General features: G+C 40.8%; 2 protein-coding genes across 2 annotated transcripts in view; one reads left to right on the forward strand and one right to left on the reverse strand.

Annotated features, from left to right (window-relative positions):
- AlaRS-m (alanine--tRNA ligase, mitochondrial) overlaps window positions 1–15,172 on the reverse strand; it is a 19,381-nt gene extending 4,209 nt beyond the window's left edge. Inside the window, 14 exon segments of the mRNA XM_034978248.2 lie at window positions 5,205–5,406; window positions 6,240–6,454; window positions 6,925–7,051; window positions 7,716–7,868; window positions 8,672–9,498; window positions 9,936–10,239; window positions 11,450–11,583; window positions 12,058–12,202; window positions 12,703–12,858; window positions 13,155–13,300; window positions 14,019–14,192; window positions 14,785–14,804; window positions 14,807–14,819; window positions 14,822–15,172. Coding sequence (XP_034834139.1) covers window positions 5,205–5,406; window positions 6,240–6,454; window positions 6,925–7,051; window positions 7,716–7,868; window positions 8,672–9,498; window positions 9,936–10,239; window positions 11,450–11,583; window positions 12,058–12,202; window positions 12,703–12,858; window positions 13,155–13,300; window positions 14,019–14,192; window positions 14,785–14,804; window positions 14,807–14,819; window positions 14,822–14,980 — 2,775 coding nt within the window. The 5' untranslated portion in view covers window positions 14,981–15,172.
- Window positions 15,173–15,492: 320 nt separating this feature from the next.
- Window positions 15,493–26,515, forward strand: LOC117990773 (protein sel-1 homolog 1-like). Its single transcript, XM_034978273.2, is given in 15 exon segments — window positions 15,493–16,023; window positions 16,682–16,736; window positions 16,739–16,775; window positions 17,203–17,312; window positions 17,675–17,898; window positions 18,713–18,911; window positions 19,536–19,687; window positions 20,356–20,481; window positions 20,783–20,905; window positions 21,514–21,619; window positions 22,403–22,551; window positions 23,242–23,407; window positions 23,647–23,843; window positions 24,733–24,906; window positions 26,037–26,515. Coding segments are annotated over 15 exon segments (2,241 nt in total). The 5' UTR covers window positions 15,493–15,747; the 3' UTR covers window positions 26,184–26,515.
- Window positions 26,516–27,044: the final 529 nt, after the last annotated feature.

Raw genomic sequence — 27,044 nt, forward strand, 5'->3', positions numbered from 1 at the left:
TCACTTCGCAACGGAGCAACGGATCGATGTGATTTTTTGCATGGATATATAGTTAAGGACCTGGAGAGTGACATAGGCTACTTTATATCCCGGAAAATCAAAGAGTTCCCCCGGGATTTTAAAAACCTGAATCCACGCAAACGAAATCGCGGGCATCAGCTAGTTTTATTAAATAGTTTAGGTAACTTTTTATTACTTTTAGGGTTCCGTACCTCAAAAGGAAAAACGGAACTTTTATAGGATCACTTTGTTGTCTGTCTGTCAAGATACCTACAGGATACTTCCCGTTGACCTAGAATCATGAAATTTGGCAGGTAGGTAGATCTTATAGCTGACATTTGGGGAAAAATCTGAAAACCGCGAATTTAGGTTTAGATCACACAAAAAAAATTAAATTGTAGTCATGAACTAATATTTAGTATTTTCAACTTTCGAAGTGAGTGTAATAAAACGAGGCTGGTTGACCAACAACTGAATTTATTTTGAGAATACCCTCATGTTCTATAATATAATTACACTACATCTTTCTTTTTCTATACTGAAAAACAATTGATGTTTGTGACATGCATTACAATTCTAATACATTAAATTTCTATTCATCTCCTCATATTACAAAATCCATACCATATAACACATTCCATTAATAATCCGATATAAAATAACAATGCACAATACAAAATAACATTACTAGTAGTACCCACTTAAAATAATTATCATTGCTAAAATTCATCAATAGATAAAATAAAATAAGAATTATGTACAAGTTACACTACCAATCTACACAACAACAGTACTATTCTGAATTATTTTTATTGTTTAAACGGCAAGCCCTTCTCGTGCGACGAGGCAAGGCACAATCCTGCAGCAAAACAGCGTCTTTCGACGTCATTTTGGCTGGTCCCGTACCCATGAGATTAGTATCTGCAACCGTACCGGACTCACCTGTACTCGCACTAGTTTCAGTTGAACGTGTCTCGCAATCATTGTGCCTTCCCTCGGACGTCTGTTCGCCCTTTCTATTTACCAGATGTCGCCTATTGCGCCTATATATACGCCTGGTTTGGTCTTCTACAAAATAAGACCTAGGTTCCGCAGTCTGCTGAACCACTTTCGCAAGCTTGCGTTCCTTGCCGTCTACTATCACAACCTTATCATTCGTGTGAAGCGGTGGAAGGGGTTTCGCAGACCTATCATAATTTAGTTTTTGTTTTTGTTGATGCTTCAATATAGCACTATAATTTCTTTTACGATCGACTGTTTCATCCAAGAGTTTGTGATATGTAGGCAACCGCGTGTTTAGTCTCCTACCCATAAGAATTTGCGCGGGCGAATCGATATTTTCTCGTGGCGTAGTTCTCAAATTTAACAGCCCTATGTAATAATCTTCGCCCGAGTCGCAACATTTCTTTAGTAAGTTTTTAACAGTACGGACACTCCGTTCACTTTTACCATTACTCTGTGCATATAAGGGAGAAGATGTGACGTGTTTGATATCCCATGCACTAAGGAAGGCCCGAAATTCACTAGATACATACGCAGAAAAATTGTCAGTCACTAATTCGTTTGGTATTCCATGTCTTGCGAATTGTTCTTTCATAGCCTTTATTATAGACTTACTATTTATAAGATTTAATTCTGTAACTTCAACAAAGTTAGAGAAATAATCTACTAAAATGAGATAATACTTCTTCCTATACTCGAATATATCCGAGCCCACTTTGAGCCAGGGTACATCAGGAATAGAGTGCGGCAACATCGGCTCCCGGCCCGGCGCCGGCGCATACCGCTCGCACGTCGCGCACTCGCGCACCGCGCGCTCCATGTCGCGCGACATGCCTACTCAGAACATCACTTGTCGCGCGCGCCGCTTGCACCGGTCCATACCGAGATGCCCCTCGTGAATTCTCTGTAACATATCTCCTCGTAAGGCTCTTGGGATATACAACAAATAATCCTTTAATATTAAACCATCCACATATTGAAAACTTTCACGATAAGACCAAAAAACTCTAAGATTAACTTTTACGTCGTATTTATTTCTAGGCCATCCTTCTACTATATACTTCAGTATTTCTTGGCATTCTTCATCTTTTTCTATATGTTCTTTTATCAGCCTTAGCTTTTGATTGCTGAACTGTAAATTATTAATCATAAAACAAGTCTGAGCCTCCAAACTTTCATTAAATTTTTCATACATATAATCTGATAACGGCGCACGAGATAACGTGTCCGCTATATACATATACTTTCCCGGAGTATAAGTGACCTTAAAATCATATCTTTGAATCCTTAACAACATGCGCTGTAGCCTCGCGGGAACCGAGGAAAGCGATTTTGTAAAAATAGCTTCGAGCGGTTTATGATCACTCTGTACCGTGATGTCACATCTCCCAAATATATACTGGTGAAAACGTTCACACGCAAAGACGATGGCTAACATCTCTTTTTCTATTTGTGCGTACCGTCGCTGCGTGTCGGTGAGCGTGAGCGAGGCGAACTCGACCGGGCGGCCCCCCTGCAGCAGCACCGCGCCCAGCGCCTCCGAGCTCGCGTCCACCGACAGCACCACGGGCAGCTCGCTGGAATACAACGCTAGTACCGGAGCCGTTGCGATTTTATTTTTTAATAAATTCACTGCTTCCGAGTGCACCGAATCCCAGACCCATTCAGAATTTTTCTTTAATAGATACCTAAGGACTGCTACCGACTGTGAATAATTGGGAACAAACTTCGATAAGTAATTAATCATACCTAGAAACCGCTCCAACGATTTTCTATCCCTAGGCTCAGGCATTTCTAAGATAGCTTTCACTTTATTTACGTCCGGTCTCATACCGCGTTCATCGAAAATATGCCCCAAGTACGTTATTTCTTTAACTCCGAATTTACACTTATCCTTATTAAATCTCATGTCTATTTCCCGTGCCCTCTCTAGTAATCGTTTTAGACGTAAATCATGCTCTTCGCGAGTTCTACCCCAAACTACTATATCATCGATAAAGGAATCGACCCCTTCCAGGTCTTCCAGATGTTGTCGCACCCTCGAATGAAATAATTCTGGCGCACAGCTTATTCCATACGGTAACCGCAAGAACTGGTATCTGCCGAAAGGTGTGCTGAAGGTACACAGGTCGGCGCTGGCATCGTCCAGCTGCAGCATCCAAAACCCACAGCGAGCGTCGAGCACGCTAAAGAAACTCGCCCCGCGAAGTCGCGACGCGAGATCGGTCACCGTCGGCAGAGTGAAATGCGCACGCTTAATAGCGCGATTTAACGGTCGCGGGTCTAAGCACACACGTATATCTCCGTTCTTTTTCGCTGTTATCACAATAGCATTAACCCATTCAGTCGGACGGTGCACTTTACGAATCACGTCCAGTTCCTCCATACGCTGCAACTCACTATACAGTTTATCTTTAAGCCCTAGTGGAACCTTGCGAGCTGGACATATGCTCGGTTGCACCGTTTTATCTATGGTTAATCTGTGTACTCCCGGTAATTTTCCCAGGCCCTTAAATAGATCCCTATAATCATTATCAATATCCAATGCGTCTACCCGCTGTATCAAGCCTAACTTCACACAAGCACTCAGACCTAAAATATTTTGACATTTCATATTACACACTACAAATTTTAGGTTATATTCTACTTGTTTATACTTAAATAATACATAACACTGTCCTATTATCGGCACAATATTACCCGTGTAAGAATGCACACGGCCACGGTAGGGACTTAAATTTTTAAAATTAAGGCCTAATTCCTCATACTCGAATTTTGACAAAATATTTATCATCGATCCTGTATCTAATTTGAATTCTAATTGCTTACCACTAAAGTCCAAAAACGTAGTCCATTCCTTCGGCTTACCATCGCTAATCACATTCACATAAATTAACTCATCATTAGATCCGTCCGATTCACTACTCTCACTTATTTTGTGAACCCGCTTTCCCACTGATCTACACTTCCGGGAAAAATGCCCCCGGGATTTACACGTAAAACAAATAGCTTGAATAGCTGGGCACCGCAGCTCATCACAAAAATCACGGCCGCACCGATAGCAAGCGCGGCCCTCCCGGCGCGGGCGCACGCCCCGGCGCTCCTCGTCGCGCGCCCCACTGGCGGCGGCGGCGCCGCGCCAGGACCCGCGCGCGCTTCTCGACGCCGACCAGTCGCCTCGATCACTGCCTCGTCCAGCCTCGCGACCGCTCCGACCAGCCACTCCATCCACCCGTATGCTCGAACTTGCCTCCTGTATTTGACGACTTTCGTGCCTGGACGCCTCATCAGCCTCGCAAATTTGCACCGCCTTCGCCAGATTTAAATCGTCCGTTCTCAACAGTCGATCTCGCACGACATTGTTAGATATGCCACATACGATCCGATCTTTTATTAAATCATCCGTGAGATGCTCGAATTTGCAATCTTGGCTGAGTAATCTGAGCGCGGTTACATATTTACCTATAGTCTCACCGTCGCTTTGATTTCTTGTAAAAAACTTAAATCTTAACATCGTCACGTTAGCCTTCTTGGTTCCAAAAAAGTTATCAAATTTACTTTTTAAACATTTCAGGTCGTCTGCACTTTCACCTTTATTGTACGTGAATGTAGAATAAATTTCATAACCGTCTGGCCCGATGAGGTTTACCAGCAAGCTGGCCTGTACATCCTGAGTTTCTTTTATTATCCCGGATGCCTTGAGGAATATTTCGAATTGCTTCCACCATTTTGACCACGCCTCAGCCCGCACGGCTGGACTTCCTTCTATATTTAGCTCCGGTGGCGGTCGTGCGTGCTCCATTCTTACTTATTTTCAATAATCACTTTACTAATATCACTTTTATTGCTTATTATTTAATTATCACATTACTATTACTCTTTAATTTATCATTTTTCACTCTCGCCGCTGTCACCATGTAATAAAACGAGGCTGGTTGACCAACAACTGAATTTATTTTGAGAATACCCTCATGTTCTATAATATAATTACACTACAGTGAGTGACTATATCAAGTGGGGTATCATATGAAAGGTCTTCACCTGTACATTCTAAAACAGATTTTTATTTATTTTTATGCATCATGGTTTTTGAATTATCGTGCAAAATGTCGAAAAAATACGACTGTAGTACGGAACCCTCATTGCGCGAGCCTGACTCGCACTTCGCCGGTTTTTTTATTATAGGACTAATGGGTAGTTACCTGAGGCACCCTAGCAGCAGCTACAATGGTCCCGCCCGCACACCCTAACAGCAGCGTCGGCAGCGACTGGTCAGCGCTGACTGTGGCCCGCACAGTGTCACTCTGCATGAGGTAGGAGCAGCGCAGGAAATGCACTGCGAACCTGCGTCCCGAGCGTCGCGCCTCTTCACACGCATCCGCGACTTCCGCTTTGGCTATCGCCCTGAAATATTTTGTTAAAACATGTTTTAAGCGCTTCAAAATCAAGAAAAATTTATATATAATATATTAGATATATAGCAAAAAAAAAGCCATCGCCATCAGTTTATTGCACAAGATAAAAAATATTATACGAGCTTCCAGCTTCTACATCTTTAAATAGTTCATGAAACAATCTTATACATTGACTTATATATTACTTCGTAAGGACAGGGCCATTGAACAAGCAAAATGGCACCGATTCATTGGTCCTAAAATGTTTATTTAGCACCAATGCAACCTCAGTGACGTCTGCATTTTAAACGGGTCGTTCATTAGTATCTAAGAGGTGGCGCTGACTTATTTGGTTCCAAAACCGTGACAAATTTCGTTCGCTGGGGCATATCTTGTCATTTATATCGATGATCTTATATCGTATCGATATCAACAATACTTAGCAAAGCTAGCAAACATATATTGATTTTAACTAGACATGTGGCCGCACCTCTTGTGGCGCTCTCCGAGATCAGTTTTACCCGTGGATCCCCATTGCCTTAGATCTGAACGACTAGTTTACCATCCTGCATTTACTTGCCAAATGCTTCAATATTTCATTATTTTATTGAATATCAGAACTTAGGGTTTAGATCTATCAGGGAACAGCTCAAACTACTGGACGGATCGAGCTGAAATTTACCACATAGACATCCGCTAAGAAAGGACGACATCCGGTAAAGTAGGGGTTTGAACTTATTAAGTGTAGTCCACTCGGACGAAGTCCCGGGTACGAGCTAGTAAAAAGAAAAGTTCGTAGCACTAATAATTTTTTATTATACAAGATAATGCAAAATCACTCACTGTAAAGCCAAATCGTTTTTATTTACGGTAGCCTTCTTCGTCAAGCTCTCCAACAGTTCTAGACAATCCTTGTACTCCCCGCTGGGCGCGCCGCTCGCGCCGGTCAGTACATTCAACTCCTGCTTGATGACGGACACCTCGTCCTTCACCCGCTCGGGGTCGGCCAACTCTATCACTTCAGCGAGCTTCTGAGCGCGACAGAACAACTCGCGCGCCTAGGAACATTGAACAGATACTTCTTAGAAAACAGCACTCAATAAAAAAAATAAAAATCTTTTTTATTCGTATAAACTTTTACAAGTACTTACGAATAGTCGGATGCATCTACCACTGGTTCGGAATGCCTTTCCATGCCAATTGTTACTTTACTCCCTTCTTTTAACGTCTCCCAATGGATTATAATGTTTTGTTAGTTAGTAAATGAAATAGCCGATTTTAAAAAAGCTGGTAACTATCCTATTATCATATTTTTATTTAGACTTATAATTTAAACTTTTTATCCGCCATATTGGATTAACTGTGACATCATAACATACACATTATATCTATCAATAGAATTGAAATGATGGTCATGTTATTAGCCGTAAAGTAATTTTTTAGAGATCGATCGATTACGTTACGTATCCGCCGATCATACCCCGGTTGCCAGCTGGACCTTCCGTGTACTATAGATATAAGTACGTACCTGCGCCGCCGCTTCGCCCGTCAGCGCGTATATGAGCGGGGTGTTCCCGCCAGCACCCTTCACTTGTGTGATGCAGAACTCCCCCAGCACGCCCGCCGCTGGGACGTGCGTGCCGCAACACAGCTCTCTGATAACACATGACGAATATTATGAGCCGAATAGCTCAACCGGTAAAGGAGTGGACTGAAAACCGAAAGGTTGACGGTTCAAACCCCGCCCGTTGCACTATTGTCGTACCTACTCCTAGCAAAGCTTCACGCTTAGCTGTAGAGGAAAGGGGAATATTAGTCACTAGCTGATGCCAACGACTTCGTTCGCGTGGAATTAGGTTTTTAAAAATCCCGTGGGAACTCTTTGATTTTCCGGAATTAAAAGTAGCCTATGTCACTCTGCGGGTCTTTATCTATACACATGCAAAAAATCACGTCAATCCGTTGCACCGTTGCGACGTGATTGAAGGACAAACCAACAAACAAACACACTTTCGCATTTATAATAAGGGTACTTATTTAACATGGCTAATATTCTTTTTTTTTTTTTTAATCTTCCACGCCCTCCAAGATCAGGAAGAAAGTGGTCTCGGAATCTCTTAAAATAAGACGTACACCTAGAATCCTTGACGACCAATATCATACAGTACCTACCCGGCAAGAAATATTATACATCGATCTTTAGAAAGAAAGTTTTTTGTGCTTTATGCTAGGTACAACTTAAACAGAAGTGAATGGTAATGGAGATAATGAATGAAGTTATGAATTTATTCTGATGAATATGGAGTAATCTAAACCCACCTTGAGATCAATGGTGGCGCGCTGGACACCAGCCGTATGCCGGACTCGGGATAAGTCTCTCCAGGCACCGTCAGCACATTGGGCATCTGCATTGACAGCTGCGTACTGTTCAGCATTTGCGTCACTATCGGTGCGTTTGATTTGATGGCTTCTCTGTCAAACAACGAGCTAACTAGAATAGGATCAGTAGAGTAGCCTAGGTTTTTTAAAATTCATTATAGGCACACGCTTGACCACAATCACACCTGATGGAAATTGATGAAGTGGGACTTGGGAGTTTAGTCATCAATTTTTTTTAATAAATGAGTCGTAGTATCTAAAAAATAGAACTTTTAACTAACCCTTTTTTGAAAAGTGGCTTAATCTATATATATAAAAGAAATGGTGACTGACTGACTGACTGACGGATCAATCAACGCATATATATAGCATTGCGAAATTTTGCAATTTACACTAATCTATATATATATATATATATATATATAAAAGGAATAGGTGACTGACTGACTGACTGACTGACCTATCAACGCATAGCTCAAACTACTGGACTGGTGGTGGGTAACCCTAATGGTGTTAAATAGGGGTTTAAAATTTGTGTTGTCCACGCGGACGAAGTCGCGGGCATAAGCTAGTTTCATCCTAAAGTGATAATGGGGCTAATTCTGCTGTCTTTCCCTAAACTAAATTTAGAGTATCTGAATCTTGATAAAAGAGCGTGGATTTGACCTGCAGCTCGTTCCAGCAACGTCTGCAAATACTTTTTTTACACATGGCATAATATTGTATTGCAAATCTTTGAAAAGAGCAACCGCCGAGTTTCTTGCTGGTTCTTCTCGGTAGGAAAGGCATTCCGAACCAGTGGTAGATGCAGCTGACGATTGAAAAATACTTGTAAAAGTTTAATTGAATAAAAATATTTTTTATTTATTTATGAGAAAGGAAATTATGAAGCTTACCGTATCAACTCCTGAGCATCCAAAACCACCTTCTGAGATAACTTCTCTCCGTAAACCGACAAACTCAACGACAAGCCCTTGTCCGTCACACTCGACCCGACCTGGCATATCACACTGTGCCTCAGAACCTTCCTGATCGCTGCGTTCAATAGATGCACCCCAGTGTGATTCCTCATCACATTCAGTCTTCTTACACCATCTATTTCTAAAGTCACATTATGTCCTTTATTTACGTAAAAACTAGTTTTACACAAACTATTTTCATCATTACTCGTATTCAAAACAAAATAGCCTTTATGGAAAATGATGTCGCGTATTTTGAAAACGCTTTCGACCTTAAAACCTATATCTTCGCTGAAATATGCTAATCCTTCATCAGCTATTTGGCCACCCTCTTCGCAGTAGAAATTTGTGCTTTCAGTTACTAAGTAATAAGGTCGATTTTCGCTTGGCTCAGAAAAGTCTATCCATTCGCAGTCTTCGTTTAATAAAGCTACTAATTTTGTTTCTAAAGGTTTAAAGGTAATTTGGTTTTTTGATTGTTCTAAGTCGTATTTTGGACTATCGTCAGTCTTTTTGATTCTATTTTCGTGTAACTTTTCTATCGCTTTGTCGAATAACATTCCCTTTTTTGAAGTCTGTTCTTTGAAGGCGGTTTTGTGCCTCATCTTGTGGTCGGAAAGTAGTTTCCAGAAGCCTTTTTTGTCAATTTCGAAGTTGTTCAGTCTTGCTATTCTTTGGATGACGTCTTCTTGGAATCCGTGTGTGTCGTACAGTTTGAATACCAATTCTCCAGGTATTATTCTAGATTTTAATTTTGTCATGGTCTGAAATAGATTGCACTTTTTAAAGTTAAATAGTTGAGGTAAAACCAAACTAAAATGATAGATCTAAATCGATACTTTACGATTTACGATCACTTTCTCAATGCTCCCTGTAGAAAAAGATAGCACCTAGATTCAGACCTGTCAGTAAAGTTTAATTTAGAAATTATGTACACCAGAATTAGCCAGTGATCTCCCTTATTTTTCGCACAGGTTTACAAAAGAATTCCAGATTTGTCTTTGTTTGTTATATTTTCTATCTTTCTTACCTATATCTTTTGACTCGATTTGTTTTTTTAAACTAAGTGGATCATAAGATTTCGCAAAATAAAGATCAAAACAGAGAAATATACTTATCGCTAGTTCAAAGCTTTAAGAGTTACCACAAATAATAATAATAATATGTAGTGCAATAAAGATTTCTAAATAATTATACGCACCTCCTTCATTTCCTTATACCCCAGCGCAAATCCAGCAATCTCGACATCATTCAGGGCTGCCACCTCAGGATACCCTTTCACCAAGTCCTTCCACTTTTTCCTAAGATTCGTCCGCAATTTGGCATAGCCCTCCCTTTCGTGCTCCATTATCAACTTTGCCTCGTTTTCCTTTGCTACTAATTCGGGATACGTATCTCCTAACGTGTTTCTTACTTCGTTGTATAGGATCGAAAGTAAGTCAGGGTTTTGGAATACGTCTGTGCTTATTTTGTATGATTTTCGCATTATTTGTTTTAGATTGAGACTGAAAAGGAAATAATTGTTTTACAAAACAAATAGTTTGGCCGCTTTCAAAATTAGTAAACAGAAATATCTGACATGAAATTATATTTCAATTTAAATTTAAAAAAAAACAGATGAGCTAATCTCCTTGTTTTATTTTCGTCCAATTCAATTTGAACCGTATTAGCTCACGATAGCGATCTATAGCGCACATTGAGTTTGCGCAGACTAAAGCTAGAGTGTATTTCGACTTTGCTCAGACTTAAGGGCGAGGCCTCAACACTGCGGTGTGAAATCTAATCGCAAAAACGATGCCGCATCGCATTCATCGCATTTCATGGCTTACGGCATCGTACGAGAGTACTCTGACCATCAATTTCTAGTGAGCCATGGACCGCACTACACGTATCTTGCTTCTACTTGCGTTAAGACGCATCAAGAAGATCACACAGAGAGGTATGGACACCGACTGAACGGGAATACGTAAAGTCTGAGCAAAGTCAAAGTATGGTTGGAGGACGGAGTTAAAACAGACAGATTTGTCAATACATGAATCCGTCTCGTTTAAACTGTCTTAAGTCTGAATAAAGTCAGCTCAGCCTTAGTTTTGGTTGCTAAAGGCCGTTTCAACTCCACTTTGCAAGTGTGACTCAGTTCGAGTTTCAGAAAATCTATGAAAAATGTGTTCTAAATCAAAGCAAGCCACATCATTCTAACACGTTTTTATTTTATTAGCTCGCTTTCTTGTCGGTCTGTTTGTTTGTTGATCTGTTCGGCATAAATATTGCAATCTATTTCAAACTAACTTCCAGATGAGCTAGAGGCTTGAAATTTTAAACATAGGCTGGATTACAACGCAACATTGGTGCCGATTCTCTAGTCTTTCTCTAAAATAAATTTAAAGCGTCTGTGTCTTTTTCTTTTTAATAATGCTAAAAAAGGACAGAACATGAATTTTACATTTAGAGACTCTAAATAGTGCACGCTACAAATTTAAACAATAGGCTCGCGAGTCGCGAGTGGCAGCTAAAGCCACGAGGTATGGCAGCTCTAAATTGAATTTAAAACTGTCAAACTGTGTGTGTCCTTTTCATATTACATTAGCAAGAAGAGGATGCGAATACTCTAAAATTTAGGTGTGCTCAGAATCAGTACCGTTGATTTGTTTATTTGTTAGTTTTTCGTATCATACAACTTTTAACACTATTCTTACAATAGGTTGGAATACCAACCTAGTGGAGGGGAACACGCCGTCGGCTAGACAGACGCTGATCATCCGCGCGTGGTCTGCCAGACGCCTGTAAGCCTGGTCCAGCGTTGCGTCAGCGCTGTAACTGCCGCTGTACGGCGATACGCCTTTACTATTCTAGAGATTGCGATATTAATGAGACATGGCATGAGCAATTTGCGGGACTTATACTAATTTAATTATACCACAGCGTAAATAGATACAGCAAGACTCCTACATACTTTTCTCGATTTTTTCACTAAAAATTATTTATAGACAAATTTTCACAAATAGAAAAGCTTCTTTACTTTAACATGACTATATATTCGTTTTGACAATTTTGAGCTATTAACTACATGGTCTTAATGTTACCTATTTTTCAGAGTTATGTGCGTTTCAAAATTAAATATCACTTTAACAGTGAAGGAAAACATAGTCAGGAAACCTGCATGCCTGAGAGTTCTCCATATTGTTTTCAAAGGTGCGTGAAGTCTGCCAATCCACACTTGCACTGTGGCCAAAACTCATCTCATTCTTAGAGGAGACCCGTGCTAGGTAGTGTCCCAGTCGCAGTGTTGGGTTGTTGATGATGATGATGATGACGAATGTTACCTTATGTATAGCATCAATGAGAGGTCGGAATAAGTCAGTCTCATAGTTGGAAGGCACCCCCTGCAGTAAAGCCGCCATCCGCTCCAGCCCCATACCAGTATCTACGTGAAGTTTGCGAAGTCCTGTCACTTTGCCGTCGGCCTCTCTGTTGACGAAATAAATAAAAAAGAAAAACACAATCCAGCTCGAAGGACTAATTTTTATTATTTAATAGAAGATGCCCACGACTTTGTCTGCGTGGATTTTAGGTTTTTAAAAACTCTTTCATTTTCCAGGATAAAAAGTAGCCTATGTCCATCCCCAGGATGCAAGCTGTCTCTGTACCGGTTCCCACGGGATTTTTAAAAACCTAAATCCACGTGTACGAAGTCGAGGGCAACAGCTAGTACATTTATGAGTTACTAGTTGACGCCTGCGACTTCGTCCGCGTGGATTTAGGTTTTTAACGATCCCGTGGGAACTCTTTGGTTTTCCGGAATAAAAAGTATGTCACTCTCCAGGTCTTTATCTATAACCATGCAAAAAATCACGTCAATCCATTGCACCGTTGCGACGTGATTGAAGGACAAACCAACACACCAACAAGCAAACACACTTTCGCATTTATAATAAGGGTACTGACTTATGCTTACGTTTAATGCTTACCTGTTACACTGTATAAACACGATGTTCCATATTTCAGTGAGACTGCCGTCTGGATGCACGTAGTGTATCTCCGTGCACGGGCCGCACGGACCCGTGGGGCCCATCTCCCAAAAGTTATCCCGCGCGCCGTGAGCTTTGATACGACTTGCGGGTACCCTGCCAAAATAATAAAATTTTAATATATAAAAGGGAAAGGCGACTGACAGACTGGCGGTAGAATGACAGCTACAATGTCACGATTGCAATCACCTCTGATTGGTTGACACTCGCTCACTATTGGCTACAATGCATTGTTGCCAACTTGCATTCAGTCAATTACAACAATTGAGACTGTAATAATGATTGATGCAGGTTTTACGAAATCGCACTGCTGATCTATCAACGCACAGCTCAAACTGCTGGACGGATCTGGGTATCCTTTGAAAAAATTTATTCTAGTGTAGTAGTGTTACCCTATCTGCATCCAAATATCCCTGCACTCCTTGTCTTCTTGCAGGCCAATAACGGCATCACCAGCAAAGTAAGTCACCAACAGATCCTCAGGCTTCAATCTGTATGGACCCAGTAAAAGGTCCCAGGCCATTTGACAGGCTTCTTTCTGTAATAAGTTATATCATGTAAAGAAGTAAAAAAATATATTGAAATCAAATAATGACAAAAATTCAGGAAAAAAAACCTGAAATATGTAAAAGGATTGAGTTTCGTATGAAATGAAAGGTCAGTATGATAGTAGATTCAGATAAATGTAAATGTGTATCTGTCTGTTTGTTACATTTTCATGGTCAATCTGTTTAACTGATTTTGACAAAATTTGATACAGAAGTAGCTTGCATCATGGACATGGCTACTTTTGAACCCAGAAAATCAAAGAGCTCTCATGGAATGTTTAAAAACCTAATTCCACATGGACGAAGTTGCAGGCATCATCTAGTCTAAATATATAAAAGGAAAAGGTGACTGACTGATTGACTGACTGACTGATCTATCAATACACAGCTCAAACTACTGGATATATCGGGCTGAGATTTGGCATGCAGATGGCTATTATGACGTAGGCATTCGCCAAGAAAGGATTTTTGAATATTCAACCCCTAAGGGGGTGATATAGAGGTTTGAAATTTGTGTAGTCCACGCGGACGAAGTCGCGAGCATAAGCTAGTTTAGATATAAAATAATCTTTGATATAAATCAACAAATCTGTGGCTATGTTTTTAAGAGAAGTAGACAGGTTTTAGTTTAAACACTTTTTTGTTAACTTGTCAAAATATTTTTTGTATCAAAAATCTCACCACATATTTTGTGCGTAAATGACAAACCTTATAATAATCTCCAAAGGACCAATTGCCGAGCATCTCAAAGAATGTGTGATGGTGCCCATCCATGCCCACCAAGTCCAGATCATTGTGCTTGCCCCCCACTCTCACACACTTCTGAGAGTTCACTGCTCGGGCACACAGGGCATCTACTACACCCAGGAACACACCTTTGAACTGGAAATATGTTTGAGATTTTAGAAAAACTACTTCAACCCTTCTTCTTCTTCCTTACCTTATCCCATCTATCCCGGCTGTACTCACGTGTCTAGTCGACGTTAGCCCGACTAGTTTAGTTAGTCGGGCTAACGTCGACTAGACACATGAGTACAGCTGGGATAGATATTATTTATTTATAATATTAGTATGGATTACAAAGAGGGGAGATTTATTTGTTTGTTTATAATCAATTAACTCTGAAACTACTGAACCGATTTTAATAATTCTCTCACCATTAGAAAGTTACTTTGTTAATCTGATATCAATTATAGTATATCTTCGTAGCGATGTCAGGTGTATCCACCCAGACCAACTATTTTACAATATTTGTACTTCCACACAGATTGTACTACTTTACAGATAGATACTGAACAAAAAGATTAATATTATGTTGCAAGCAATTAATACTTTATTGTTAAGAAATAAAAACTCTTGCCAAGTAGGCTGCCAGATTTATAAACTTCAGACTTTGTTTTCCAAAGTTATTTGATTATCACCATCAGTGCGCTCAAGTATAAACAATAAAATATTAGAAAGAAGTCATAGTTACCTGGTTCATGCCAGCATTACAAAGGGCACTGTAGGATATCACATAAGGGGACCACAGAACTGGATTTTATATGTTTATGTCCATGTTTCTCTACGAAGTATTCGATATAGTACTTCTTTATATCATTGCTTGACGATTTCCTCCTTATTTGGGAGTTTTTCCGGATTGCACCCCTCAAAACTGGTAGTCTTAACATAATTTCGGGTTGAAGATTAATATCTCGTAAATTTGTACCGGCAATGCCTTCTTGTGTTTAAGATAATATCATTACACGCATTATTACGACTTAAATCTCATTTTTTACGCTTTGTGTATTGTTTGAGATAGTAAAATTTCGCAAAACAAAACTTTTGCAATTTGCCTACAATTTGCAAAAAATTGACATTGAATTTGACAAATGCCAAAAAGAAAAGACCTGTCAACACTTAAATAAGGAACATAAAAACCATAAATATAATTTTTACAAGAATATTATGATTATGAATATTAAGCAGAAAAAAACACGGCTGATTTGCTATGATGTGCAAAGCTGGTAGAGCTCCCAGCATCTTCAAATCAGCATCAAATCAGATGGCTCCCAGTTTGTGGACCAACGTATTTTTTGGTTTTTAAAAAGTCTGGCTTTTACAATATAAAAAATATTTTTATCATAATAAGTTTATTCGCTCTAGAAACACTGTTTGGATTTGTCATAGTTAGTTTGACGTTTGAAAAAGTTCATCGAATAAATTGACAACAGGCGAAAATACATACCAACTAAAATATTTAATTCTAAAATAAAACATGTAATTAATAGCAAAAAGTACACGTGTATAATCGTAAGTGGCGGTCGCGTGCAAGTGTGCATATGAAATATAAGCTTCCACAAACATTTCTTGCTAAACAATTTGCATTATTTTAGGGACACGTAAGTCGAGTGTTTTACTCATTTATCTCGAAATCTCCAAGACTATAAATGTAAACATGGAGAATTTAAAACTGTACATCGTTTGGTTGTGTTTTGCGTTATCGGCCGGTGAACTGTTGGGCCCTGAGGCTCGAAAGAAGTCGGAAGACGATGACACTTCTTTGGAGGATTTAAAAGAGGAGGGCCATAGCGATCCGGAGTTTTACAATGAAATATCGGAGGCTATGAACAAGGAGATCAAGCAAATGAGGGAGATGAGGGAGTATGCTGAAGCTATAAGGAAAACAGCAGGATTACTTAAAGGGGAGGAAGAAAATAAAGGGTCTAGCTTGGTTTTATTTTCATTTATTGCTTGTTAGTCTGGAGATATAAAAAACTAATTTGTAAATAAGCCAAAGGGATAAGTATAAGAATAATTATTACTGTGAGTTTGTCATCTACTCTATCTATACCTATTTTTATATTATAAATGTAAGTGTGTTTGACTGTCTACTGGTCTCTTACCTTTACTGGCTACTCCCTGGACCAATCTAGATACAATTTAGCACGAGATAGCTTTCATCCTAGACAAGGATATGGCATACCTTTCTATCAGGGAAATGTCTTATTGCCATGGGGAAATAGAAAATTTTCTAACAGAATTCTTGCTGTTTTGATATTCTCTCTCTGTTCATTTTTTACCTATCCCACATGTAGAAACACAACTATTTTCTGTAATTATTATACTGCTAATTAATATTTTTCTACTAAAGCTCCAAAACAATTAAATATCACTTGCTTTGAAACATGTGAGGAAACCTGCATGCCTTTTCATGTTCTCAACTGTGTGTGAAGTCTGCCAATCCACATTGGGACCAGCCCGACTATGGCTAAACCTTCTCACTCTGAGAGGAGACCTGTGCTCAGTAGAGGGTTGTTAATGGGTTGATCATGATAAGAGCTCCATAAAAAGTAATTATTCAAATTTTTTTAGACACAGACCCAGTTCAGGCAGAAAACAGTCTAGATCAAATGGAGCACACATTGAAGTTACTGAAGAAAACCTTGTTCAGACTGAACCTAACTGGATCCAATATGCCAAGAGGTGTTTACTTGACATGATAATGATGTGAGGTGAGATTAAATATTCTTAATCTGTCTTATTTATTCTAGCATATTCACAGTATTCTATTTCCCAGGCAACTAACTATGCTTGTTATCCTAAACACATTTCACATGCTAAACAATTTTTATGGAGAGCAATCTATCACTCCATTGCCATTGAATATTAACCAATCAAAATCAATGTAATTTTGTAGACAGATTCTAGAAACTAATATTACTTACTTGGCTATAACACCTAACTACCTGCCAAATTTCATGATACTTAGTCAACGGGAAGTACCCTATAGGTTTTCGTGACAGACACGACAGACAGATGGACAGACAGACAACGAGGGTTCCTTTTTCCTTTTGAGGTATGGAACCCTAATAACAGCAACTTCTACAATTTATGGCATGCTGTTTGAAAGAAAATAAATTTTGTTACAGAAACCTGAAGAAAATCCTCAGGACATTCTTGATACTTTACCACCTTTACCGGAACAGGAAGAACCTGTGCTTACACCAGAATTGTTAGAAGGTATCCTGTTTAACCATTAACTATTTATTTATAACTTTCATTAATTTTTTACCCAAATACAGCAAAGCCAAAAGGAAGAGTTATGATTATAGCAGTCTATGTGTGTAACTATTTTTAAACTGACTTCAAAAAAGGAGGAGGTTCTAATTTTTTTTGTGCTCTACTGTAGTGCTAAACTACTGGACCAATTTTAATGAAGGAGGGTCAATCGATTCTTCATTATAATCTGGGTGACATAGGCTACATTTTATATGGATAAAATTGATCCGACACATGTTACATCCCAAAAAGTGGCGGTCTCCAATCTTTTAACAGTAATAAAATAAGCCTTTATAATGATTTGAACCATTTTTTTGTTACAGCTAAGGAACTGTACGAAGCAGCAGTAGCTAAACTAGACCGTAGATCACCCGACCTTCGCGGCGCGATACTACAAGTCAAACAAGCAGCTGACAAGGGTTATGTGCTGGCTAAGATCAAGCTCGCCTGGTCCTACATATACGGCGAGGGTGTGGAGCTGGACGTAGAGAAAGCCAAGACCATATTTGAAGAGTTAGCTGCAGAAGGAAATGCAGATGCACATGCGGTAAGTGTCAGATAGCGTAAGCGCAGTGAGCGCAAGTTTTTTTTTAATATGTGCAAATATCTTTGATAACCTCCTTGGTGCGTGGTGGTGAGCGCTGCCGCCTTATAAGTGGGAGGATCTGAGTTCAATGTATGGTAAGGGCAGTTTGGGAATTTATAATTTCTGATTTGTCTCTCCTGGTGGAAGGCTTCTGCCATGGCTAGTTACCACCCTACCGGCTAAGTGCTGCCAGGTGTCAAGCGATTTAGTGTTCCAGTATGAATCAGTTTAGAAACCGATTAGTTGCATGTGGGTTAAGTAAAACTGCCATACTCCTTTCAAGTTAGCCTGCTTGCATCTTAGACTGCATCATCACTTACCACCAGGTGAGTCACGCAGTCAAGGGCTAACTTATGTCTCTACATAAGTTTTTATCTGGTGGACAAATGAAGCGTATATACACAAGCGCGACAGGACAGAACATTCTGTCGTTGTGGAGACTTTTTGTCTTATCTTGTGCTAGTCTGTCCGAGCTCTTGAGATAGGGGCATAGCTTGCGGCCCAAGTGTGAGTGGGTGCGTCCTGCTGGGCGGGCAGCGGGCGCGATGCCATACATTCCATGCCGCTCGGCACCCGCTCTTGATTATGACACGTTCGCGCGTCTTCCTTACAATTTCTTGTAAATATTAAGAATTTGTTCTACACGCTGGCCAGCCCTACAGGACGCACCCGCTCCTACCTGGGCCGCAGGCTTAGTTCGACTTGGTATACTAAATATCTCAGCCCAGCGTACTGTGTGCTATGGGATTTTAAATTCAGTCATTGTTTGTCACAGGGTATGGGTTTCCTCTACGCCACGGGTATAGCAGTGCCCGTATCCCAGGCGAGGGCGCTTGTGCACTACACTCTGGGTGCGCTAGGAGACAGTGACTATGCACAGATGGCGTTAGCTTACCGCTACTGGGCTGGCGTCACCGTTACTAGCTCATGTCCCAAAGCCATGGATCTTTACATGAACGTGTCGCCAACAAAGGGTAGTAAATTATACGTTGAAGAAGGGTATGTTGTACATCGAGTAGTCATTGATTGTCAATTAGTTTATAAATCGAGTTAAATCAGGAAAAACAAAACAAAATAATTTTGTGGGTAAAAATATTTTTGTTTAAATTGGACATCCTTGGGTAAAGGTAGGTTAACGTATACACTGGTTATTAGTTCTGTAGTGTGTAGTGGTGTAAGTATCAAATAAACAATTATCTTCTACTAGCTGATGCCCAGCAGCTTCGTTCCGCGTGGATTTACATTTGCAAAATCCCGCGGGAACGCTTTGGGGTTTTCCGGGATAAAAAAGTAGTTAATCCAGGGTATTCTTCCTTCATTTTCATTCCAAATTTCAGCCAAATCCGTGCTGTAGTTTTTGCGTGAAAGAGTAACAAACATACACACACACACACAAACTTTCGCCTTTATAATATTAGTCGGGTTTTGAAAAATTGCCAATTTGAAATGTTTGCGGAATACGTTTGTTTGTCACACGATTCGTTTTTGGATCATTTTTTTATAAAATGATCTTTCGTTAATATGTTTTTTTTTAAATAATATTAGTAGGTAGCTGTTGTCCAACATGAAATAAATAATTTTATTTTTTATTTTCTCAGTGGCAAGTCAAGTGAGTCTGAGCGGCGGTCCGGCGGTGCAGCGCGTAAGGTTGATGGACGAAGCGGACGGCGGCTCGCCCGGCTCCGCGCTCGACACTGATCTCATTGAGTACTATCAGTTGCTTGCTGAGAAGGGAGATGTGCAGGCGCAGGTACGTATATTACGCGCCATGGAACTTACCTATACGGGAAGTGACGTTCGCTCAACCATATAATAGCAAGATCTTCCTCCAGGCGCAATCGGCGCATACCAATGCGCCCGAAGTTCCAGCTTGTCCAATCTTGGAACTTGTATATACCCTCATTGTCTTGATTACGTGACTTTTGAGTCCACCAATCACAACAAAATATTCTCCCCTGTCCCCCGCCAACATTTTTCAATTTTGTTTCATGCAAAACGTATATGCGTACTCTTGAGGTTGTGACTTCTTCCCTATTAAACCACACACATTTTATAGTATAGTTATTCTATAATCTATATCATGAAGACCGCTCAGTCTTGGTTGTAGCAGTGGATGTACCGATAAGCGTTAATTCATTTGTCTGCGCTTTGCGGTCTAAACTCAGGGTGAAATCTAAAGACCGCACTTTGACTTTGCTCTGACTTAAGCTTAAGTTAAAACGAGACAGATTTATGTCAGCGATATTACGCTGTCTCGTTTTAATAGTGTCTTAAGTCTAAGCAAAGTCAAAGTGCACTCTATAGATCTCAGCCTCAGTGCCACGCACGCTATGACATTGTGTACGTGTGCACTCACACAGACATAGCATAGGTCTTCGTGAAATAGAACATCTGTAAACGTACATTTATGTATCGCAGGTCGGCCTAGGCCAGCTGCACTTTCAAGGCGGTCGCGGCGTTACTCTGGATCTCAACAAGGCGTTGCATTACTTCAAACAAGCAGCTAAAACTGGTAACGCCGTTGCCAATGCATTTCTTGGTAAGGTGAGTTAAACGAATCCATATTACCATACTAATGTTACAAATATACGAAACTAGATGATACCCGCGACTTCGTCCGCGTCGTCATCATCATCATTATCATCAACCGATCGACGTCCGCTGCTGGACATAGGTCTCTTGTAGGGACTTCCACACGCCACAGTCTTGCGCCGCCTGAATCCAGCGGCTTCCTGCGACTCGTCCGCGTGGATTTTAAAAAATCCCGTGGAAACAGTCAGTCAGTCAGTCAGTCAATCAGTCACCTTTTCCTTTTATATATTTAAAAAGAAGATTTTGTTTTCAGATTTACTTAGAGGGCGGTGACGGCATAAAGCCGGACAACGAGACCGCGTTACAGTATTTCAAGAAGGCAGCCGAACTTAACAACGCTGTGGGACAAAGCGGCTTGGGCATTATGTACTTACAGGTAGGCAACAATGGGGATCCACACTGCCAATTTATCCCGACAGGTGGCGCGAACCGGCCATAGAGGTCATCTGCGGAACTGGCTATACTGGGCTATCAAACGCCATAATCAAAAAAATATACAATGTGCCCCAGGGCTGAGTGACCGGCAGGCGTTTATTGAATATTTTGACAAAATTATTACTAGATTATAGCCTCAATAGCTCAACGGGTAAAGGAGTGGACTGAAAACCGAAAGTTCGACGGTTCAAACCCCGTCCGTTGCACTTTTGTCGTACCGACTCCTAGCACAAGCCTGACGCTTAGTTGGAGAGGAAAGGGGAATATTTGTCATTTAACATGGCTAGTATTCCTTGTTTAAAAAAAAAAAAAAAACCTTAAACTAGAGGTCTAATCCATATAGTTTTTTTTACTGGGTTTTTGATTTCTTCTTCTTCTTCAGTCTTCACATAAGACTTTTTTTTAAAGTTTTTTTTATTTTAAAAGTTAGAGTGCGCTCTATAGATCTCACCCTTAGTAATAGGGTCCCGTTTTACCCTTTGGAGCTAAGAAAGCAGACTGACAGGAAAACTAGATAGTAAAAACATTGATGGACGGTGCCTGTTTTAGGGTCGCGGAGTACCTAAGGACACGGCAGCGGCGTTCAAGTATTTTACCATCGCCGCCAACCAGGGCTGGGTAGAGGGGCAGCTGCACCTCGGATTCATGTATTTTGGTAAGTAAAAACCCGGTTAAGTACGAGTCCGACTCGCATACGAAGGATTCCGTACCATCTTACAAGAAAAAACACTTAAATTTTTTCTGATGTAACCACAATTCATGGTTTTTGGATTTTTTACTTGTGCTGACATTTGTATCTGCTAAATTTCATCAACGGGAAGTACCCTATATGTAGGTTTTGATTTCCTTTACGATCTTGACAGATAGACAGACAACAAAGTGATTCTATAAGGATTCCTTTATCCTTTGAGTTACGAAACCCTTAAATGCCGGCCTCTTGAACCAATCTGGGTTTTGCTTAACCATCAGGGGCTCGATTACGCTAGAAAGACAGCTAGTGTGACGATCGCAATCATCTCTGATTAGCCGATACTCGCTCACTATTAGCTACATTGCATTGTTGCAACAGGAATAACGTAAAAAATTCGATTGCGATTGTAATAATAATTGGGTGTTTGGCTACATAAAAAATAAATTATTTCTCAGTGATTCTTAAATAGAGGGTCTTCCAAAATACGTGAAATCCAAGTCCTTTGTTAGTTTTAATTGTGATAACCATTTTAAATTATATTTATAACTAAAAAAGTACGTCATGATGATGTGACGTCACATTCCAGTATTTCATAGAATATCGCATACTGAGTGCGCGTTTTGACGTTTGATAAAAAGTTACTGATTTGACTAGCTGTCAAATACCGTATTGGTGCAAGTTTTCCGGAATCGCGACCTACTGGTTCGATTGTATCTGTAAATGTTTCAACGCGTCGTAACTTGACAGGTGGAATCGGCGTGCAGCGCGACTTCAAGAAAGCGAACAAGTATTTCTCTCTGGCGTCGCAGTCGGGCCACGTGCTCGCGCTGTACCACTTGGCGCAGATGCACGCGCAGGGACTTGGCGTCTTGCGCTCCTGCACTACTGCCGTCGAGGTTAGATACAGCTTCTATTTGTACACCACATAATAAACAGAAAAGAAAAGAAAAGTGTCTAATGAAGCTTATTGATCGCTTTATAGCTATATTTTCCATACACACTCGCACGTGCCACGCACTCATAACAACTTCTCAAGCTGCACCTAAGTTTAAGTATGCTCGCAACTACGTCCGTGTGGACTACTCAAATTTCAAACCCCTATTTCACCCCCCGAGGGGTTGAATTTTCAAAAATCCTTTTTTAGCAGATGCCTATGTCATAATAGCTATCTGCATGCCGAAGTTCAGCCCGATCCGTCCAGTAGCTTGAGCTATGCGTTGATAGATCCGTCAGTCAGTCAGTCACCTTTTCTTTTTAGATATTTAGATGGTGAATGATTATTCATTTATTTTGCCAGAATATGGTGCTTGCAACATATTATTATTATTTACATAGGTCTTAAGAATTATTAATCATCCACATATCCTGCCGAGCATGGCGTGAAAAATTATTTTTTACTTAATCTTAAATTAAAATTATTACGGCTGAAATTTATAGAGCGTACTTTGACTTTGCTCAGACTTAAGTCTTAGTTAAAAGGAGACAGATTTATGTAAGCGATATAGCGCTGTCTCGTTTTAACAGTGTCTTAAGTCTAAGCACAGTCTATAGATTTCAGCATTAGATGCAATTAAAATTTCTTTCAGTTATTCAAGAACGTCTGCGAAAGAGGTCCGTGGGGCTCTCGTCTGATGCTGGCGCACGCGGCCTTCCGCGCCAGAGACTCCGACTCCGCCTTCCTGCAATACTTGTCTCTGGCCGAGCGAGGCTATGAGGTGGCTCAGAGTAATGCCGCCTTCTTGCTGGACGAGGGTGAGTGTTTTTCGTTTACCCTTAGGCGCCATCTCCACGGATGAGAGAATCTCGAATCTGCACCATACAAACTGATTGAAATAATATTTAGACGTTTTATGCCGCGCTGTGCAGCGCTGCTGTAAAGGCCTTTATATTAACGACGAAAATCGTACTTTTGACACCTGTCCTTCACACGTGACTTTAAGCAGTTTTGCGCTTTTTTACTACTACGATAAAGTCTATTATTGTTTGTGCAGGAGAGACTCACCTGTTCTCTGAGTCGGAGCGATGGGTTCGCGCGCTACAGCTATGGTCGCGCGGCGCGGCGCAGGGCTGCGCGGGCGCGCGAGTCAAACTGGGTGACTACCACTACTACGGACTCGGCACTCCGCAGGATCTCGATAGTGCCGCGCATCACTACAGAGTAGCTGCTGAGCAACTACACAATGCCCAGGTGAGTTGTTCTCTGAGCCGGAGCGCCTGTCAAACTGGGTGACTACCACTACTACGGACTCGGCACTCCGCAGGATCTCGATAGTGCCGCGCATCACTACAGAGTAGCTGCTGAGCAATTACACAATGCTCAGGTGAGATATTCTGTTTCTCAAGTCGGTCACGACCATGACAGAATCGCGACTACCTCCATAATCCTTTTCCTCCTACCATTTCATTGGATCCTAAAGCGGGCTGTTCGACTTGTGGATGATCCCAAACCAACCAACCGTTGGAAAGCCTGGAGCACTGTAGAGACGTAAGTTCTCTGCGTGTTCTATCGCCTTTATAATGAGGAGTGCTTTGAGGAGCTGTTTGACCTCATTCCACCGTCCTTCTACAACCGCACGGCACGCCACCGTAAGCAATTTCACCCTCACCCCCTGGATGCCTGGTGTACTTCGACCGCCCATTGTGCCAGATCGTTTTTCCAGGCACATGCAAACTGTGGAACCAACTCCCTTCGGCGGTGTTCCCACTAGATTACAACATGGCGTTATTCAAGGGGCGGATGAACAAATTCCTGAAATGGCGGCAACGAATTGCAGTTTTTCTGGTGCTGCAAATGTCCCGCCTACTCGATTGCTCGCAATGATGCATAACCCGTGATCTTGACACGATAAGTCCATGTCCATGATAAGTAAGCAACCGACATATTATAGACTTCCACTGGATCCCGTCTTTAGCCATATTATGTAGGAGAATTATTATACTCTATCCGCGGGAGGAATTTCGTATAGCGCAGTCTCTATTACGTAATGATAGAGACAAAAATCTCAGTGGTCGTTAACCATTTTGAGACACCGCCGGCGATGGGATGATTACTGAACTGTAACCTAATTTTGTTGCAGGCAATCTTCAACCTAGGCTACATGCACGAGCGCGGTCTAGGCCTGGCCAGAGACCTGCACCTCGCCAAGCGATGCTACGACCTGGCGGCCGACGCGTCGCCCGACGCGCGCCTGCCCGCCGCCCTAGCACTGGCTAGGTTGCACGCGCACTCCGCCATTGAGAATATGCTCGAGGTAACTACCATTTACTCTACACTATCCCCGGAAAGAAGTTAGTATAGCGTTCTCTCTGTTACGTAATGCCATACAAATGACAGGGACAAAAATCTCAGTGATGATCAGACAAATGTGATAAAATCAATGGCGCTGATTCTGTTGTTTTTCGCTAAACTAAATTTAGAGTATCTACATCCTTTTCTTTTTAATATTGCTAAAAAAGGACGGAACATGAATTTTACATTTAACCACTCTTTTTAGTCCACGCTACAAATTTAAACGATACGCTCGCGACTGGTAGCTAAGTTTACGAGGTTTGACGGCTCTAAATTAAACTTAAAACTGTCAAACTATGTCTGTCCTTTTCTAAATGCATTAGTAAGAAGAGTATGCGAATACTCTAAAATTTAGGTGTGCACAGAATCAGTACCAATGTTTACCAGTATTCTGACTGCCAATATTGGATAAGGGATTTTCACACGTCGTGGTCGTCGTCTTGCGTCACTTGTATCCTTAGATTGTGTCACAAAACTCCAAATTGAACGCAGAGATCCGATTATAATGTAAAATCATGCCAATTTCTTGTAATTTAGTTTAATCTATCCCACCGACTGCGCCAGACATACACGGTTAAAGATATTTTTGCTTTGATCGAATTTATATAACTTAAAGTAAGTTAAGTTCTAGCACTAATCTCCGTGACTATCATGCTATAATCGCATCCTTTTTGGATTGGCGGACATTCTTCCACTATTAAGCATAATTAACTTGGCTAGGTCGAACCGTATTGAACGGTTTACATTTTATATGGAACAGCGTCGACTATAGTCGAAGCATTTTAAACCGAGTCGTCGATTTATATGTCTGTTTCGCTCGCACTTATAGTTCCTAGGTAAGTGCGAGCGAAACAGACATATAACTCGACGACTCAGTTTAAAATGCATCGCCTATAGAGGCGCGGCGGGGCGGAGTGAATACAGTACGCAAAATTGGTCCAGTCCGATCCGGGTAGTTGACTTTTCTTTTAATGGCTAAGCTTGATCGTTGCAGTATATTTAGCTAGTAATTCTAACAATCAGTTTGATGCTAGGGTGTCCCGTCTGTTGAACCTCCTCATTCGACCGCGCTATAATCGCAATAATTTGTAGTCTCTCTGGCAGAGTCCACTGGCAGTGATCTTCCTGAGCGGGGAATCGCCCTTACTGTCCAACTGGGACATCTACCTCATCACAGCACTGGTCGGAGCCCTGGGCATCGTCATCTACCTGCGCAGGCCTCCGCAGCCCGCCAACTGAACATCACGAAACTATTTGATTTTCGATAGTATTTCAACGTAAGAAAAGTCGATAATGGTTTGGCAGTGAAAAATGGTCTGCTCTGCGCTTCGCCAGATGTGCGCCAACCATAATAATAATAACTTATATAAGTCCCGCAAATTGCTATTGCACTTGAATCATGTCTCATTTAAAAAAAAACACATCAAAATGACGTCATTTTAACGTCATTTGACGTATATTTAAGTAAAAATATACCATCAGCTCGAAACTTAACACGCGCATTAGCAATCTGCGGGACTTAGTATATTAGAATAGAATAGTAGCTTTGATTAATGTGATCAAGACCAGCCCCCCAATTGTGTAAGAATAACCATTTCATGGCTATCGCAATCGTCAAGAAATTCTGCCATTTGATTGGTTGATTCGCTGTTTACATTTTTTCACAGCCAATCAAAGGGCAGAATTCTTGATGATTGCGATAGCCATGAAATGGTTATTCTTACACAATTGGGGGGCAGGATTTGACAGCTGGGTTGTATAAAATTCTTTTGAGTTTTGAGGGTAGTGTAAAAAGTGCAATATATATTTTGTGAAATTTACTGGATATTGTTAAAAATTTAATTTATTGTTGTGTGTAAGTGGCGAAAGTGTTCTGAAAATTGTCTTGAATGAAAATAAGTAACTTTGTGACACTAAACCAACTTTTCTCTGACCATTTAATTGTACCTAATCTCATGATACAATGAGACCTACATTGATGTACATATCACAGATATATACCTACAGATATGCAACTAGCGTGGCCCTTATAGCACACGAGTAGATATTATAGACCAGAGGGGAAGCTTCACACTAGCTCACGCACACCACGACGTGTCA

This window comes from Maniola hyperantus, chromosome 18, assembly GCF_902806685.2.
Source record: "Maniola hyperantus chromosome 18, iAphHyp1.2, whole genome shotgun sequence".
Lineage (NCBI taxonomy): Eukaryota > Metazoa > Arthropoda > Insecta > Lepidoptera > Nymphalidae > Maniola > Maniola hyperantus.